General features: G+C 30.5%; 1 protein-coding gene across 1 annotated transcript in view; it reads right to left on the minus strand.

Annotated features, from left to right (window-relative positions):
• The window catches only part of LOC126893467 (angiotensin-converting enzyme-like), a 245854-nt gene that overhangs the window by 105035 nt on the left and 119818 nt on the right, over positions 1 to 21001 (minus strand). Inside the window, exons 15-17 of the mRNA XM_050663701.1 lie at positions 20505 to 20674; positions 10347 to 10471; positions 10165 to 10289 (exon numbers count right to left, since the gene is read on the minus strand). Of these exons, the coding sequence (XP_050519658.1) occupies positions 10165 to 10289; positions 10347 to 10471; positions 20505 to 20674 (420 nt within the window). The remainder of the gene's footprint in view (positions 1 to 10164; positions 10290 to 10346; positions 10472 to 20504; positions 20675 to 21001) is intronic.

Here is a 21001-nt window from a genome sequence, read left to right on the forward strand (position 1 = left end):
GAAGAAGCATTACGATCTTAAACTGAAGTAATAATAATTAACGGAAGAATAATTAACAACATGAGATATGCAGATGACACCGTGATTATGGAAAGCTCTGCCAAACAACTCCAACTACTACTAAACAAAACAGATAGTTTTTGTAAAAAATATGGACAAAGACTAAATTTATGATAATAATTAAGAAAATTAATATACAAACAAACATACATAAAGCGTCGTTCAGACACAGCGATAAGTCACAGCAACTAGTTGTGATGACAAGTTGCTGTGATTTGTTGATGATTAAAAATTCACATTTGTTTATTTATCAATGTTAACATTTTAAAGTTCGTGAGTACATCTATCAACCCTACTACTTAAGAATGTCATTTATACATAGAGTTAAAATTTTAGAATATTTAAAAAAATAATGATTTTCGTAGCGACCTTAACTGAAAACTTTTTGCATGAAGAGTGGTGCAGTAGTGCTTTGCAATATCTTCGTTAATAATGGACCAATTTCAATGCTTTTTTATTTTATGGTAACTTATAAAAATAGTAACATCTAAATGACACTTTTAACAATAAATATTCGACAATTTGTTGTAAATATTTTTTTTTCAAATTTTTTTCTCTAAATGTGATAAATAAAAATTTACACAAAACATTTTTTATAAAAAAATTAACAAGATAATACTGAATTGGCATTAAAAATTTCTTAAAAACTTTTGGCTTTGTACAATATTAAAATATACAATGAGCACGTAAAGGTAGGAATAAATTCATTTTCTCAAGAATGGACGATTTTGGAAAAAAATCCCGAAATAGGTTCATAATTTTTTTAAATATTCTACAATTTTGATTACCTATGTGTTTAAATGACATTGTTGAGTAGTAGGGTTGATAGATGTACTCACGAGCTTTAGAATGTTAATATTGGTAAATAAACAAATTATAAATTTTTAATCTGGGAAAGCTCTCTCGCCAAATATGCTTCTAGAAAATTTTTATTCTTTTGTGGATATGTCAAAAATGACCAAGAATGCGAAAATCGAAAAATAATTTTAATATTTTTAATCCCGGCGATGTTATTAAAAAAATAAATTTCAAACAAATTACACCAATTTTCAAACGCCATTTTGGAAGGGTGTTTAATTGAAATTTTGATTTGTCAATAGACTTATCGAAAACATATATAAAAGCAAAACAAATGGGACCTTAAAAACTTGTATACTCTACCGGTAACAACCGCGTTTTTGCAATTGAAAAAATAATAATTTTTTATAAACAAATTAAATATCTCATAAACCACTCAATACTGATGGACCAATTTTTTTGTAAATTTTTAGTGATATTATAGCGCACCATTTTTGCTGTGAAACAAAATATTTTATAGAGCTTATTTATATTGCAAATAATATTTTTTTGGAAATTTGTTTTTCAATTTTGATTTACAATTATTTAAATAAATTAAGGGTTAAATTTAATTTAGCAAGTCTCATATAAAATACTGTTTCTTAATCTTTGCAGAAAAAAATTGTAAAATCCTTAAGGCTATGGGTACATAATTCGCAAAATATTTTACGGCTATCCCTACCTCTTCTGTCTTTACATGACAAATTACGTGTAGTAAAATTCACACTGGTATGGATATGTACATATTACTAGAATGTCATTCTACTTGACAATGTCATAACTAGCTTAAAGGGATGGCTTTTGAATGTTATGGACTGTTATTTTTTGTATAATTGCAAATTATTAATTCAGTTAATAAATGTGCTAATTTTTTCACTAGCTAGGTATTCAGTGATTGTAATAATTTATATGTACCTACAACAAAAACTAAACTCAATCGAGAAAAGAGGAAAAGTGTTAAAGTGATTTTTTAATAATATGTTGTTACTATGGAACACTTACAATTTTGAACATTTTTAACAACAAAATACTTGGATCATAGAATATATCTTAATGTATTCTCTGCTTCTATCTTCCATAAATAATACACAATAAATAACTTTATATAAAGTTCACCTCTTAAATCAATTATTTATCAAATACACTATATATCAATATTATTTAATCAACAACTAAAAATATTCCCGATTCATGTCAAATAATTATTTAAAATTGTCACTGATTTTCAGTCTCTGACTGACAATATTCTATTCGACTAAGGGCGTTGTATGAAAAAGATAGATTTGGAAAGTATTACCACGGACATTGTGTTCATTTTTTTCGAATCCTGAAAGAACCAATGAATATTTTTGAAAAATCTAAACGCAAAATGAAAGACTAAATTATTACCGAGGGCCGAAAGTCCCTTAGAATAAATAAAAAGTTGATTTTGAATGAGATATTTGAAATTAAAAATAACACTAAATTTTCTCTTAGTTTTTCACCCCTGTAACTTATTAAAATAAACATCATAGAAGTTCTGAGGTACTTTCGGCCCTCGCTAATAACGTAATCTTTCATTCTGCGTTTAAATTTTTTAAAAATACCTATTAGTTTTCTCAGAATTCGAAAAAAATTAATCCCCATTTGAATAGCATTGCAGCCGAAAAAACGTACCGATCCTCTTAATAAAAACACGAATTACCGCATCAGTTAAAATAGTAAATTTTGTGCAAAAATTATCCATTTTAAAACGTTTTTATATACTTGGCTTGGTCGGTGTCACGGTCTCCGCAAATTTTTTAATCCATTTTAAAAAGAGTTCTATGCTACCTAGGTACCTGAAATTTTCAGAATAGCTCCGAGCTGGCTAACAATGCAATATTTAACTGCTATTATATGGATAAATCGATTTTTTTTAATTTCAAACTATTTTAAAAATGTGACTAATGTTATGACATTTGAATTCCATTTTAACGTAAGTTAAGACATCCATAGATGGTAGCTCAGTGGTAGAGCGTTAGACCGGAGATCGAGAGGTCCTGAGTTCGAAACCTGTGTTGCTTACCTTTTTTAATCTTTTTAATACATAATTAAAAGTTAATATACTTAACATTCATATTTTATTATATACTTACTTACTTACTTACTTAAGCCGTCCTCTTGTACCTTACGGTGTCGAGGTATATTATATAATATAATATAAAGTTAATTATTATACGTTGTATCCATATGGAAAACTTTTTTATTATTAATTTTGCAGAAAAAAGTTATTCTTCATAAAAAGCTCTGCATAGACCAAAACCTAAGATTTAACCATCAAATATCAATTTTTTTTTAATATTATACGAGGTATGTCAAAAAGTTTGATTTTCACTCAAGAGTAAAGTAGCTTTATTTTTCACAATATTGAATATTGCTATTATGAAAAGTTGTTTGGAATTAAAAACTATATTCTAATATGCAATTACATCCTTCTAATTGAAATTTTTTTTTTTAATTATGGATAACTAACATTATTTTCAGTTATTTCAATTCTGATAACTCTTTTATTATTAATTTTACGAAAAAAAGTGATTTTTAATAAAAAGTTCTGGATAGTCTAAAACCTAAAATACAACTTTCTTATATGAAATTTTATCAATTTTATACGAGGCATGTCAAACAAGATAAATTTAGATCAAAAGTAATGTACCTTTATAGTTCAGAATATTTCAATTAAAAGGATGTAATTACACAATGAAACATAGTTTTTAATTCTAAATAACTTTTCGTGATAACAATTTTCGCTATTGTGAAAAATAAACGTATTTTACTCTTCATATTTTATCTTCATCTTTACAGCGAAATTCATATTTTTTGACATACCTCGTATAAAATTAATAAAATTTAACATAAGATGGTTGTATTTAAGGTTTTAGACCGGGCAGAACTTTTTATTAAGAATCATTTTTTTTTTCGTAAAATTAATAATAAAAGAGTTATCTGAATTAAAATAACTGAAAATAATGTTAGTTATCCAAAATTTTTCAAAAAAAAATTTTCGATTAGAAGGATGAAATTGCATACTAGAATATAGTTTTTAATTCCAAACAACTTTTCATAATAGCAATTTTCAATATTGAGAAAAATAATGCTACTTTACTCTTGAGTGAAATTCAAACTTTTTGACATACCTCGTATATTATTCAAAAAATTTGATATTTGATGGTTAAATTTTAGGTTTTGGACCAAGCAGAGCTTTTTATAAAGAATACCGTTTTTTCGTAAAATTAATAATAAAAAAGTTTTTCATATGGATACAACTTACAGGGACATACTGTATAATATGCCATTTTTTTTAAATTTCAAACTATTTCAAAAATGTGACTAATGCTATGACATTTGAATTCCATTTTAACATACTAAGTTAAGACATCGATAGATGGTAGCTCAGTGGTAGAGCGTTAGACGGGAGATCGGGTGGTCCTGAGTTCGCAACCTGCTGTTGCTTAGTTTTTTTAAAAAAAATTTAATACAATGTATTACAATTATGTCATAATTAAAAGTTAATATACTTAAAATTCATATTTTATAAGTTAATTATTACATATGTCATTTTTAACAACCGTGGTATTATAAAAAGTACTTTTTTATACTAGTGTAATTTTTGGAATTATAATCTGGATCTCGGAGGTAAACTGCACTATGTTATTTCGAGTAACTGTGTTTAGCGTGTGTTTGCTACACTTAATAAAAATCTGATATATCCCATAATTGGTTAAAAAACTATATTACAACGACAGAAAACGCAGCCGGCTGCGTTAATAAAATATAATGCAGTATTAACTGTCGCTGCGAGATATCGTCGCACCACACCAATGTGTTGGTTCTCGTTATATCGCCGTGACAGTTCGTCTCGCGATAATTTCGTATGGCTGTGTGCATGGCTTTTTTACATTTAGTCCATATAGTCCATTATTTCACGGTTTTTGCTCTAAATAAGAACCGCTTGGATTGACATGAAATTTGGCATAAGCATAGCTTACATGTCAAAGAAAAAAAGTGATATTGTGCCGATTTGTGCTTTTGCCCTGGGGGTGACTTTCCCCCCTATTGGGTGCGAAAAAATATAAGTCTAAAATAAGTCCGGAAATGGATAAACTGACTAATTTTAAGTAACTTTTGTTCCATAGAGCTTTTTCGCCAAGTCAACACTTTTCGAGTTATTTGCGAGTGAATATGTTCATTTTTTAACAAAATAACCACTTTTTAGACGGTTTTTCGCAAATAACTAAAAAAGTAAGTACTTTGTCGAAAAAAACGTTCTTAGCAAAAACATAGCATGTAAAAAAGTAAAAAAAATGGTGTACGCGTTAGGTCTCTGGACTTCGTAAAACCAAAGTTATAGCCAATGAAAAATAGATTCATATTCACCAAATTTCAATGAAATATCCAAAAAATTAAGCACTTTTTGGGGAAAACCCATTATAATTTTTTTTAAAGTGTTTAAAAAAGCTTTATTTCTGTTTTTATAAAAAGTTTCTAGCATTAAAATTAAGCAAGTTACGCTCAAAATAAAGTTGGTTGCTTTTGTTTTGGTAAAAAAAATCGGGAAGACCACCCCCTAATTAGCAACTTAAATGAAATTAATCGTTACGGCTCCACAAATTATTTTAATTATGTTGTGTTTATATGATCTGTAAGTTTCATCGATTCAAGGTGCTTATTTTGGAAAAAATTTGGTTTTAAATTAAAAATTTTTAAAATTTTAATTTTGAAAAATATGCTTTTTTTCAAAATAAAAATTGTTAGAGATACCAAAAATCTCGAAACACAAAAAATGTCAGCATTTCTTTTCTGAATATCATTTTTTTGCCTTTCTGTTAGACAAAAATTGATTGAGATTTGGTATTTCTAAATTTGCATACATTCGTGATGAGTGACTCGTTCAACCCCTTTAACTGCAGCCCTTTCAAAAATAAGGACTTTGAACCGATGAAACTTACAGATCATATAAACAATACATACACGGGTCAAGAAACTTGTGAAGTTGTAACGATTAAGTACATTTGAGATACTAACTAGGGGGTGATTTTCCCGATTTTTTTACCAAAAAAAAGGGACTAACATTATTTTGAGCGTAACTTGTTTACTTTTGATGCTAGAATTTTTTTTATAAAACAAAAATGAAGCTTTTTTAAACACCTTAAATAAGTTGTGATAAGTTTTCCCCGAAATGTGCTTCATTTTTGGTTATTTCACGTTAAAGTATTCCATTTGGAATTTGACGAATATTAACCTATTTTTAATTAGCTATAACTCTGCTTCTACTAGGTAAAGAAACGTGATATTTACACCATATTTTTAAATTTTTTACAGGCTATATTTTTGCTAAGAATGTTTTTCCGACAAAATACGTACTATTTGAGTTATTTGCAAAAAAACCGTCTAAAATTGTGGTTATTTTGTTGAAAAAATGAACATATTCACTGGCAAATAACTCAAAAAGTATTGACTTAGTGAAAAAACTCTATAGAATAAAAGTTACTTAAAATTAGTCAGTTTATCAATTTCCGGACTTACTTTGGACGAATACTTTTTTACCCCCAAGAGGGGGTGAAAAGCACCCCCGAGCCAAAAGCACATATCGGCACAATATCACTTTTTTCTTTGACTTGTTAGCTATGTGTATGCCAAATTTAATGTCAATCCAAGCGGTTCTTTAAAATTTAGAGGTTTTGCAATATTTTACCGTTAAAGAACGGACTAATAATAATGCTCTTCTATACTTAAATTTTCATAGACGTTTGGTAATACTTCGTCTAAGATTTTCATGTAATTAGCTCTAGCAGTTTTAGATTTCAACACAGTGTTATATTCTGTGGATTTTATGCTGTGGCCTTTTTTGTGTTAAATATGCGTGCTCTGAGCTCTAATTTTATAAAGTAGTGGATCGGAGTTTTCTTTGATTTATATGAGTTTAAAGTCGATTACAAAATTCTTTTGTGACTAGAAATTCAAACAACAAAATAATTTTATATTGGGTCCTATAAATAATAAAAACGTTTTATTATAAAAAGTTCTTTTTTATAAAAGTGTAACTTTTTAGTTATTTAAACAATGATCCCCTCATATGAATCATATACTTTCTTGAAAATATCTTTTGTTTGGACCTAAACTTTGATAACAAATGTATTCCAACCTGTACGGGATTACATTTTGATTTACATGTATTGTAATTTTATTTGATCGGTCTATGGGCATTGAAGCAAGAGAACATAAATAAGCTATGTACAGTCAATTGAAATATACACTGTGGGCCGAAATAAAGGAGTAAATTTTTTAGTTGAAAATAACTTTTTATTTTTTGGGAGATTTAATTTATTTTTGCAGGGCTAATAGGTCTGGATCCCGCGTATGAAAAAAAAATTGATTAATAGCAAGCTGAAAATCTGTTAATAGCTTAAGGGTGTCTAGTCGGATAAACTTTGATATATGGGAACACTGGAACAGGGGCAGTTTTAATTGTGGAATAGGTTAAAAATTTGGAACGGTCAGACCACGAAAACGGCACATTTATTTTTTCCGACAGAACAGAGTTAAACTCTCCGAATAGAGATTAAACTCTCATGCAAAAATCAGACTGCTATTTATCACCTGTCATAATTCCTGTCATTTGACATATACTACATGTTCCACTCATTAAAACGCCCATTTGGTGATAAATAGCAGTCTGATTTTTGCATGAGAGTTTAATCTCTGTTCGAAGAGTTTAAGTCTGTTCTGTCGGACAAAATACATGTGCCGTTTTCGTGGTCTGACCGTTTCAAATTTTTAACCTGTTCCACAATTAAAACTTCCCCTGTTCCAGTGTTCCAATATATCAAAGTTTGTCCGACTAGACACCATTAAGCTATTAACAAATTGTCAGCTTGCTATTAATCAACTTTTTTTTCATACGCGGAATCCAGACCTATAATAGCCTAGCAAGTCCTCAACATGATTGCAAATTTGGAAGCAAAAATAACGTACAGGGTCGGACTTATAAAAAATGTATGTAACGGTGCATTTGAGCTCGTTGCAAATGAAAACTGTCTGAGCTAAAATTGAACTGATATGCTCTTTTGGTAGGTTAACTATCCAGAACACTTCAGTAAAGAGAAAGTTTTTCAAAATTACCGGATTCGCAAATTATAATTTTTCTATTTAAATAATGTTCAGAACACGCCTTCACCATAATATTTAAAAAAATCCCGAATTTGTAAAATATCATTTTTTTACTTAAATTAGGAAATCTTGTTCTAGTACTTTTCTAATACATATGTTCACCAGAACGAAGCCCTCTTAACACTGAATTACATATTTTCCATCATTTTTGCCTCTTAGTAGCAGTAATTTTTATTAAATATCTTAAAAATTTCTCAAACGCTCAAATATGTCAATTTTACTTGGTAAGCCATGACTCATTAGGTTGTCACGGAATTTGTTTGACATTTATAGATAAATAAGAAAATTGGCCAGTTCATAATGCCACTTTTAAGCAAAGAAGACAGAACATTAATTAAATATTACCGTTAAAAATATAATTATGGTGCAAGAAAAATTGTAAATGCATTTTCTGAGAAAAAATGGCATATTGGAACGATAGGAAAGTTCTTAAGACATCTAAGGGAAACCCATGGGTCTATTGAACATAAAAGTGGAAGAGGTAGGAAGCAAAGCTCAAGAATTGAAGAAAATATTGCTAGAATAAGGGTTGCTTTAGGAAATTTGCAACCTGGCCAATCTGTTGGAACAAGAAAAATCGCAAAAAAACTAGGATTTCCCGCACATTAGTTGGAAGAATCATTAAAGAAGATTGCCGTATTAAAGTATTCAAAAAAGTTTACTGTCAAAGACGTACTGCCAATGTAACAGAAAAACGACTGGAAAGATGTAATTTGCTACTAAGAAGATTCCGTTCTCGTGCAGACATTAGAAAAATATGGTTTTCAGATGAAAAAAATGTTTTATTTATGGCCTCCAAAAAATACCCAAAATAACGTACAATTTAAGAGAAATTCCTCTAGAGAATCTTTTAAAAAAGTCATTTCTCAAAAAGTGTAGTGGTCTCTATTGCAGTATCCATGTTGGGAAAGTATCGCCTGTTTTTTGTTGATGCTGGGGTAAAGCTTAATTCCGAAACATATCAAGAACAAATCTTGCAGCACCTATTACCTGAATTTGAAGAAGTATGTTATGATTACACTTTCCAGCAGGATAGTGTTCCTTCGTACACTTCCCACAATACAAGGATATTCTTGAGTGAAAATTGCCCGGACTATATTGAGCCAGGGATGTGGCCACCTAACAGCCCAGAATTAAATCCGATTGACTATTCAATTTGGGGAATTTTCGAACAAAATTTGTATGACGGACAACAATTTGAAACCGTCGAACAGCTCAAATAAAGAATGCAGTTTGTTTGGAACAATTTTGAACAGGGTGTAATAAATGAGGCTAACAATTTATGGAGCAGACAACTTCAAGAAGTGGTAAACAATAATGGTGGCCACATTCGTAATATTTTAGACTAAGTTTTAAAATTATTAAACTGCTTTCATAAATGTGTTATTTGTTAAAATATTATATTTTCCTAATTTAATAAAACAATGATATTTTGCGAATCCGGTAACTCTGAAAAATTTCCGTTTTACTGATGTGTTCTGGACAGATAACCTACCAAAAGAGCTTGTCAGTTCAATTTTACCTAAGACAGTTTTTATTTGCCACGAGCTCAAATGCACGGTTACATAAATTGTTTTGTAAGTCCGACCCTATCGGTTATTTTTGCCTCCAAATTTGCAGTCTTATTGGGGACATGTTAGGCTATTAGCTCTGCAAAAAGAAATTAAATCACTCGAAAAACAAAAAAGTTATTTTCAATTAAAAAATTTACTCCTTTATTTCGGCCCAGAGTGTAGAGTTACTGAAGGATGCTTAGAATAGGATGGACTCGATGGACAAAGAAAAAAAAACGAACAAGGAAGTGTTGCGAGAAATGGGCAAAGAATATGAAAAATTAACACAATAAAAATATTAATGTTACAATATCTGGGACACGTAATGAGGGAACAGCGATATGAAATAAGAGAAGGAAGTAGTATAGAAAGAAGTAGAATGTCACGGTTTAAGATTTTAAGGGACTGATTTGAATGCAGTTCTATAGAACTCGTCAGATCAGCGCTAGATCGATTAAAGATAGTAATGATGATATCTAACCTCCGATTAGCAGGCATCACTTAAAGAAGAAAAAGAAAAACTAACCTTGTATAAGTTGTTGAGAATCTGTTCATTGTTATCAGTTTTGGATGTTATTAGTCCAATTTTCCGCAAATGTTTGGTGGAACTGAATGATAAAGAAATCAGGTCTCCAACAGCTTCGTGAAATGCTACAAAATAAAAATTAGAAACTGTCCAAACACATTTGGCGTTTTGCATTAAAATACCATTATTAGCTCCAGTCCGGTATGGAGTAGGCTGATCGCGGTACTGTAAAAAGTACTCTATGTGTCCCATTTCGTGGTGAGCTGTGTTCATATCCTCATAATTAACGTCAGTACACATTTTAATCCTAAAAATATCAAAATTTAGAGTTAGAATAAATAATTGGTACAATAACTATTCTAGAAAATAAGGACTAAAATACGAACTGCAAAAAAACATAGCAAATTAATGTTTGGAAATTGAAAAGAGAAAACGTGGTGCATCTAATATACAGGGTGTTTTATTGGGAAAGTAACATACGTTAACTTTAGAAAGAGGACACTTACGCGGTCTCAAAAATACCATACTTAATCGGTCTTACTTACTTAAGAACAAAGATACTGGGTGTTTTATCTATTTTGCCATTTTTTACTTGGTTCATAACTTTTTAATCACACTGTATATTTATTTTATATTTGGCACGCAAATATTATTTAAGGTGTACAATAAATTAGTTTATTTAAAAAGACTAAGTTTTCACTCTAATGGCATATAAAACAACATATTGCTTTTCTACATCCCACCAGAATGAAAACAATGGGAACCTTCTCTGGTTACACCTCCGAGGCTTCTACAATTTGTAAGTCATACGGATGCTGAGACTAAGGAAGATGAGGGAATTCCACAATTTACAATTCACGTCCCATCTGCTCAGCGCGGTAAAGTTCCAACGAGAATGGTTCCCTTCATACTCCAATCAGAGTAAATGTAAATCAAAAATGAATAACCATTTTCAATTTCGTTGCAAAACGAAAATACAGCCGAACCATATTCTAGTCCAATCAGAGAGTGCAGCAAGCACCTCTACCGGTTTCGAAACTTATTAGGCTCTCATCAGGAGGCACATATGTTGCTCTCTCTGATTCAACCAAAACAAACCCCCAGCGTGCAGTCCCGGATTGCAACGAACGAAATGGCATAGATGCCCTAGCGGCAACTGCTAGCAAAAAGACTAAGTTTTCACTCTAATGACATATAAAACAACATATTGCTATTCCACATCCCACCAGAATGAAAACAATGGGAACCTTCTCTGGTTACACCTCCTGATTGGAGTGTGAAGGGAACCATTCTCGTTGGAACTCTACCGCGCTGAGCAGATGGGACGTGAATTGTAAATTATGGAATTCCCTCATCTTCCTTAGTCTCAGCATCCGTATGGCTTGCAAATTGTAGAAGCCTCGGAGGTGTAACCAGAGAAGGTTCCCATTGTTTTCATTCTGGTAGGATGTAGAATAGCAATATGTTGTTTTATTTGCCATTAGAGTGAAAATTTAGTCTTTTTGCTAGCAGTTGCCGCTAGGGCATCTATGCCATTTCGTTCGTTGCAATCCGGGACTGCACTCTGGGGGTTTGTTTTGGTTTAATCAGAGAGAGCAGCATATGTGCCTCCTGATGAGAGCCTAATAAGTTTCGAAACCGGTAGAGGTGCTTGCTGCACTCTCTGATTGGACTAGAATATGGTTCGGCTGTATTTTCGTTTTGCAACGAAATTGAAAATGGTTATTCATTTTTGATTTACATTTACTCTGATTGGAGTATGAAGGGAACCATTCTCGTTGAAACTTTACCGGGCTGAGCAGATGGGACGTGAATTGTAAATTGTGGAATACCCTTATCTTCCTTAGTCTCAGCATCCGTATGGCTTGTAAATTGTAGAAGCCTCAGAGGTGTAACCAGAGAAGGTTCCCATTGTTTTCATTCTGGTGGGATGTAGAATAGCAATATGTTGCTTTATATGCCATTAGAGTGAAAACTTAGTCTTTTTGCTAGCAGTTGCCGCTAGGGCATCTATGCCATTTCGTCCGTTGCAATCCGGGACTGCACGCTGGGGGTTTGTTTTGGTTGAATCAGAGAGAGCAGCATATGTGCCTCCTGATGAGAGACTAATAAGTTTCGAAACCGGTAGAGGTGCTTGCTGCACTCTCTGATTGGACTAGAATATGGTTCGGCTGTATTTTCGTTTTGCAACGAAATTGAAAATGGTTATTCATTTTTGATTTACATTTACTCTGATTGGAGTATGAAGGGAACCATTCTCGTTGGAACTTTACCGCGCTGAGCAGATGGGACGTGAATTGTAAATTGTGGAATTCCCTCATCTTCCTTAGTCTCAGCATTCGTATGGCTTGCAAATTGTAGAAGCCTCGGAGGTGTAGCCAGAGAAGGTTCCCATTGTTTTCATTCTGGTGGGATGTAGAATAGCAATATGTTGTTTTATATGCCATTAGAGTGAAAGCTTAGTCTTTTTGCTAGCAGTTGCCGCTAGGGCATCTATGCCATTTCGTTCGTTGCAATCCGGGACTGCACGCTGGGGGTTTGTTTTGGATGAATCAGAGAGAGCAGCATATGTGCCTCCTGATGAGAGACTAATAAGTTTCGTAACCGGTAGAGGTGCTTGCTGCACTCTCTGATTGGACTAGAATATGGTTCGGCTGTATTTTCGTTTTGCAACGAAATTGAAAATGGTTATTCATTTTAGTTTATTTAAAATTGTAAAAAATCCAGGTCCTAACTAAAAAATATTGGAAAATTTTTCCGACCCAAAAAAAACACCCTGTACATTAATTTTTTTTAAATAGATTTTGTATTTGAAAATAGGATGAAAAATTAAATTTAGTGGTATACTTTGAATTTTCGGCAAAATGATTTTTCTGGTCAAATTTTGAATTTGAATTCTGAAATTATGTGATTTGAGAAAGCTCTAAGTAGAAAAAAAAAATTGAAATACGACTTATAACTTGTTAAACACACTGTATATTTATTTTATATTTAATACTGAATATTATTTAAGGTGACCAATCAATTAATTTATTTACAATTATAAAAAAATTCAGTGCCGGATTAAAAAATATTGGAAAAAGGTTCCGACCCAAAAAAAGCCCTGTACATTATTTTTTTTTAAATGAATTTTTCATTTAAAAGGGAAATGCAAAACAAATTTAGTGGTATATTTTGAATTTTCGGGAAAATGATTTTTCTGGTAAAATTTTGAATTTGAATTCTGAAATTATGTGAATTGCGAGAGCTTGAAGTAAAAAATTAAAATGTGACTTAACTTTAATTAATACCATTATTTAATCTAAATTGGTATAATGTTAACAACATTTCAGTATTTTTTATTATGGCCACAAATATTTCATAATAAATATTCACCTTTAATTAATGAATAAATTATAGATTCCACAAAAAAACATAGGTAACTTTAATCAACGAACTACCTATCTGAAAAATTAAAAAAAAACAGAAAAACTTTTCCAAAAAATAACATATCAAAACTATAGTAATTGTTCAAAATGGCCACCACCTTGTGAAATACAAAGTCTTTCCCTTTTTGTTATTAATTTTTCTGAGTGACTTCCTAATCTCGTCAGGGTTATTCTTCATTTCTTGGAAGGAGTCTCGAATCCGGTCAAGAAGTTCATCCCTACTATGTATTTTCTCTTTATAAACTTTAGATTTTAGATATCCAAACGTTATTTTTCAGCAATTTTTTTTTCTGTTTTTTTAATTTTTAAGATAATTTGTTGATTTCAGTTATGTATTTTTTTGGAGAATTTTTATTATTTATTGATTAGTTAAAGGTCAATATTTGTTATGAATTATTTGTCGCCACAATAAAAAAATACTAAATGTTAACAGTTTACCAATTTAGATTAAATAATGCTATTAATTAAAATTAGGTCACATTTTAATTTTTTTTACTTCGAGCTCTCGCAATTCACATAATTTCAGAATTCAAATTCCAAATTTTACCCCAAAAAATCATTTTGCCGAAAACTCAAAGTATACCACCAAATTTAGTTTTTTATCTTATTTTCAAATGCAAATAAAAAATTTAATGCACATAGTGTTTTTTTTGGGTCAGAACATTTTTCCAATATTTTTAATCCGGCCCTGGATTTTTTATAACCGTAAATAAATTAAATGATTGGATACCTTAAAAAATATCCGGTGTTAAATATAAAATAAATATACAGTGTGGTTAACAAGTTGTAAGTCGTATTTCAATTTTTTTCTACTTCGAGCTTTCGCAATTCACATAATTTCAGAATTCAAATTCAAAATTTGACCAGAAAAATCATTTTGCCGAAAATTCAAAGTATACCACTAAATTTTGTTTTCATTCTCTTTTTAAATGCAAAATCTATTTAAAAAAAAATAATGTACAGGGTGTTGTTTATGGATCGGAATATTTTTCCAATATTTTTTAGTCCGGACCTGGACTTTTTACAATTTTAAATAAATTAATTGATTGTACACCTTAAATAATATTTGCGTGCCAAGTACAAAATAAATACAGGGTGCGCCAAACCTCTGCTTTTGTTTGATTAGGGCTAAACTATGGGATTTACAAAAAAATGTTTATAACAAAACTAATGTATATCAAAACCGTCTATAATTTTAAATTATTTTCGATTATACAGGGTGAGTCAGAACGACGGTATGAACCAAAGTTGTTTTTTTTTTAAATAACACCCTATATATTAAATGATTTTTGAATATATTTTTTAAAATATGAAAAATTTGTATAAGGTCTTATAGGCCTAAAGTTATTAATTTTCGAAATATTTACATTTTTATTGAGAAAAATGGTAATATTTATAGGGCTGTGAATTATGTTTCCAAGGTAATAAAAATTTAAGTGGTAGGTCAAAGTTTTTATAGTATAGTGCCATTTTTAAATAATTTAATATCTTTTACTTATAGCCATAAAATACAGTGTGATCACTATTTGCAAATTCAAAATTTTCTCATTTTTTTTTAAATGGAACACCCTATATATTTATATTGCATTTTGTAGTAAATATTACAACCTTTCTTTTGGTATAAGGTTGTATGTACATAGCATGTTTGGTTTTGTAAATATTTAAAAAATAACTATAGATTTTACGTTTCGCGGATAATTTATATCCGCGAAAATTTTAGTTAAATTTTTTTGCAAAAAAAATTATAATCTGATTAAGCATACACTAAAATATCAAAGATGAAAATAAAAACGTTATTAAAGATTAAAATAAAACGTATGCAAGTGCAACTTAATTGAATTTAATAACTTTAAAATTATGTTACAAACAATTTTTTACCATACTAATAAGTAATTAATATGGATAAATTAATTATTAAATTAAATAACCAATTTTAAAATCTACCCTAGAAATTTTTCTACCCTAGTAACTTTATTGTACCCAATTTGGTTAGTTAAATTGAATTTACGAGTAAGATCAGTTAATAACTTTTTAATTTACCTACACCTTGAGAACATATAAAGTATGCTTTGAAACAAATTAACGTTAGAGAAGTATATTATGAAGTAAATAGTATCTATGTAGTCGTGTCACAAACAAAATCTGGTAATAATTTTTAATGGTTTCGCCCAAAACAAATGTCATATCCATCAATTGTTCGGTTGAAAAATTTAAATTTAAATTATAAAAAATTGTTACAAAAATTTCAACTACAAAAGTATTACCGGCTTTTGTGAGACCAGTTAATACTATTTATATTAATAAATAATTTGGCTAATACATTTAATATTTATTTGTTTCAAAGCATACTTTATAATTATGTTTTCAAGATGTAAGTAAATTAAAAGTAAATTAAAAGTTTAACTGATCTTACTCGTAAATACAATATAACTAACAATTAATTTGGTACAGGAAAGTTGCTGTGGTAGAAAAATTACTACGGTAGATATCAAATTTGGTTGTTTATTTAATTTAGTAACTAATTTATGCATTCATTAGTATGGTAAAATATTTGTCGTAAAATAATTTTAAGATATTAAATTCAATTGAATTGTACTAATATACGATTTATTTTAACTATTTAGAATGGGAAATAAGCCACAATATTATTAAAAAATGATTTTTATTAACGTTTCGACGCCCAAATCGGGTGCCGTTGTCAAAATACAAAATACTATTTTTTAATAATATTGTGGCTTATTTCCCATTCTAAATAGTTAAAATTGTAAAAATGCCACAAGAAAATAGCTTCAGAACAACGATTTATTTTAATCTTTAATTACGTTTTTATTTTCATATTTGATATTTTGCTGTATGTTTCTAAACCCATATTATAATTATTTTTTTGCAAATAAAATTTTTTAATAAAAAATCCGCAAAAATGTAAAATTTATAGATTTTTTTTTTAATATCTACAAAACGAAACATGCTAGGTACATACAACCTTATACCAAAAGAAAGGTTGTAATATTTACTACAAAAGCAAACACTAATATACAGGGTGTTCCGCTTTAAAAAAATGAGAAAATTTTGTATTTGCAAATAGTGATCACACTGTATATTTTATGGCTATATGTCAAATATGTTAATTTATTTAAAAATAATAGTATACTATAAAAACTTTGACATGTCACTTAAATATTTATTACCCTGAAAGCCTAATTCACAGCCCTTTGAATATTACCATTTTTCTTAATAAAAGTGTAAATATTTCGAAAATTGTTAACTTTAGGCCTATAATACCTTTTATAAATTCTTAATATTTTTAAAGAATATATTCAAAAATGATTTAGTATATAGTGTGTTCCATTTAAAAAAACAAAACTTTGGTTCGTACCTTCGTTCGGACTCACCCTGTATAATCGAAAATAATTTTAAATTATAGACGGATTCGATATACATTAATTTTGTTAAAAACATTTTTTTGTATATCCCATAATTTAGCCGTAATCAAAGAAAACCAGAGGTTTGGCGCACCCTGTATACAGTGTGGTTAAAAAGTTATGAACCAAATAAGAAAATGGCAAAATAGATAAAACACCCAGTATCTTTGTTAGTAATGAAGTAAGACCCATTAAGTATGGTATTTTTGAGAGCGCCTATGTGTACTGTTTATACAGTTAACGTATGTTACTTTCCCAATAAAACACCCTGTATTATTTAATTATACAAGAATATATTGATTTATAGCATGTATCAATACCTTCATTCGATGTATCATATTATGATACAATATATCGATGTATAATTTTTTTGCCATCCCTGTTGGGACGTGATTTGGGAATTCCCCGCATGTAAAAGTCCTTACATGTTGGCTAAATTACTTTCGACTCGGTTAAATTGGTTTAGATTAGGTCGTACCAGTTTATCCTGAAGTGTGAGTCTTTATTATATCGGGATAAACTAGTTTGGCCTAGGCCAAATTAGTTTGACTTGAAGTGTGTGTATTTATATCAGGATAAACTAGTTTGGCCTAGGACAAACTAGTTTGGCCCACGCGCGATAGGACAAACTAGTTTGGCCTAGGCCATACTAGCAGTGGCGGCTTGTCCTATGAGACAGGTGAGGCAGTGCCTCACTAGTATATCAATCGACTATTTACGTTATTTCGTTGTTTTATAATCAATTTTTTAAATATAATTTAGCTTTTCGAAATTTCCTAAATAACTTTATTTTTATGAAAAAATAACTGACTCTTTATCTTCTTATATATCCGTCTTCCACGTACCATTCCAACTTTCTCAAATCATTACAGTTGAAGCAAGCCTCACACCATCTGCAACAGTATGGGACGACGTCAACAGTAAAACCAGAGAACAAAGACCACAATCCGGCAAAATTTGAAAAATGTGCCACCAATTCTAGGAACAAAATGCAACATCCTAGAGGCCAGCCTCACGCTCCGCGGAACGGAATAAAAATAGCCGAATGGCCTCAGGTTCCGCGGAACGGGATGGGAATAACCGTACTGAACCGACTATAAGCACCAGTCGATTGCAGATCATAGCTTTCTATGTACACACGGTATATACGAATGGATTAGTTATTATATTTTAGAAGTTTATATGTTTAAAACATTGTTCATTTTAAATCATTGTTCATCATCACCTAATATATTGTTCTGAAGCTATTTCTTTGTAACATTTATTGAATTTATTATTCTAAATGAGAAATAACATTATACAATTTAACTTAAAAAATGATTTTATTAACGTGTCCACTTCCACATCGGACATTTACATACAAAAGTAGTTTTTAAGTGTTTCAAAAATGTTGTATTTTGTGTTTTTTTTTTGTACTATATAATAAATTATTTTTCTTTATTTATTTGTTACAATTACATACAAAAGTAGTTTTTAAATGTTTCAAAAATGTTGTATGTTGTGGTTGTGTTCTTTTTGTAAAATTCTTTTGAACATACTTATTTAAATCAGAGTGAGCAAAAGATTTAAGCGAATAATATTGCAACATGATTCCCGCAGCCTTAGCTCATTCCCCATATCTTCCACGATTTTTGAAAAAACGCACATATTTTTGTTATGTAAAATTTGAAGTTTTCAATATGGAATTGGAATTCAAAATAACTCTATGCACTGAGGCTGAAAGCAATTGAGTCGATCGCATTCACTGGAAAAGTTTTATAGAACTAATCGACAGCAAATAGGATTTTTTGTCCGGAATTCTTTGTGGGGATATTTTGAATAAAAAATTTTTGTAGATTATTTGTCCGGGATTCTTTGTGTTCTTTTGTTCGGGGATTATTTGTCTGGAATTTCTTGTCCAGGGATAATTTGTGAGGGTTTTTGTCCGGGATTATTGGTCCTAGATTCGTCCTGGCGTTATGACGTCACAAAATCCACCTTCTGACCATTAAAGAGAAGCTAACCATAATAATAAAATTCCTCAGGTGTACTGTGCCTCACCAACTTATACTATCACGAGCCGCCCCTGCATACTAGTTTATCCTAACGCGCTTAGATAACGACAAACTAGTTTGGCCTAGGCCAAACTAGTTTGTCCTGAAATCGGGTTTGGCCGGTAACATATACATATAAAAAAATATTAGAAGTAACGTTAGTACAAAAACATACAAATAATATCGTTGATAGATACGGTAAACTAGATTAATATCACTGATTTGGACAAAATAAATAGATGATTAGAAAGAGGAACTCTTTATTAAAGAAAGGCCCAATCTTGAAATTAAAAAATTAGTGGGAGAACCTAACATAACTATGGACGAAATTGACAATCAATTTTTAAGTAAAATTGGAAAGAAATCCTTTGTAAAAGGTATAAAATTTTTTTATTAAAAATCCCTTAAAAGGGCTACATCACAACAAAACGTTTTTCGATTTTTATAAAAAAAAAAAAAAATAAGTTGCCATTAAGTCATTGAAATGTGATCAACTCAATTTGGATCCCACGTGTTGGGAAACCTGTATACCTTACCTTAGGGCATTATCCTGTTTGCCATGTGACCATCACAGGCCTTTTTATCGAAGTATGCACTTTTAAGGCATCTATATTATATGTAAAGGGTTTTTACCCAGATATTTTTCTTTTGTGGCTCAGCTAGCATCCAGTTTATCGAACACTGATGATGATTTTTTATAAAAAATCGAAAACGTTTTGTTGTGATGTAGCCCTTTTAAGGGATTTTTAATAAAAAAAAAATTTTATACCTTTTACAAAGGATTTCTTTCCAATTTTGTGGTTGATGGTATACAGCCAACTACAGGAAAACCTTTTCTTTTCCTTGTCAATTTTTAAGATTATAGACCGGTGCTCATATATGGGTATGAGTTCACTTACTCTAACCAAAGCAATTAAAAAAAAACTTGATGTTTTGAGAGAAAAATCCTCAGAAGAATCTTTGGACCTTATCACGACCCTAATAGCAACCAACACCGAATGAGAACAAATGCTGAGGCCAAACAGATGTATAGGGCGAGCGACGTAGTCCAAGAAATTAAATCTCAACGTCTACGATGGGCTGGCCATGTTCATAGACTCCTTAATAACCGCCTAGCCAAGTTAACCTAGTAGGAAGCCCCCACAGGAAGAAGGCCTTTAGGACGCCGACGCCCATGAGTACGATGAAGGGACAATGTATGGTAAGATTTAAGAACAATGGGACTACCCACGGACCCAACTATCATGGACGACCGTTCGAGATGGAAGTGAGTTGTGCAGTCAGCCAAGAGCCACCCCGGGTTGTAGTGCTACCAGAAGAAGAAGAATTCATACATTTTCACGAATGATGAAGCTTTGAATAAAATATAATTTAAAAATTTAAGACATACATAATTTACGTTGCTATCAATAGAAAAAATTAATTAGCACGTAAAAAAATACAGCAAAATTAGTCACCTGAAGTTCTTTCCATCGAAGAAGTCCCAGGCTGAGGCATGACAAATGATTTCCCTATCCTTTGGCTTCTCTATGATTGATCTCTGCCAGAACAGATCGGGCATAGCTGTTAAATTGATAGACTTGAAAAAACTTTCGGCCGTTTCAAATATTTTCTTTGCTGTGAAGTTCTAAAAACAAATCAAATTTGTTGTTTAGACTTTAAAAAAATTGTTCAATTGTATACTAATACAAACAAATTCTCAAGGCATAAATAATAAAGAATATAATATGGAATAGGATTTATTTCAAATTTATATTTTTTCACCTTTCTATTTCACTAAAAAGTATGTGATGATTTTTTTTTGTAAGCATTTATTAACAATCAGAATTACATATTCTATGAGTTAATTTGATAACAAGTACAATAACTTATATCAATTTAGTATTGTACACTAAAATGGCGTTATTAGGTACATCACCCAGCGGTTTCACCTCAGTTTCAGCGAAGATCTATG

This window comes from Diabrotica virgifera, chromosome 1 (assembly GCF_917563875.1).
Source record: "Diabrotica virgifera virgifera chromosome 1, PGI_DIABVI_V3a".
Classification (NCBI taxonomy): Eukaryota; Metazoa; Arthropoda; class Insecta; order Coleoptera; family Chrysomelidae; genus Diabrotica; species Diabrotica virgifera.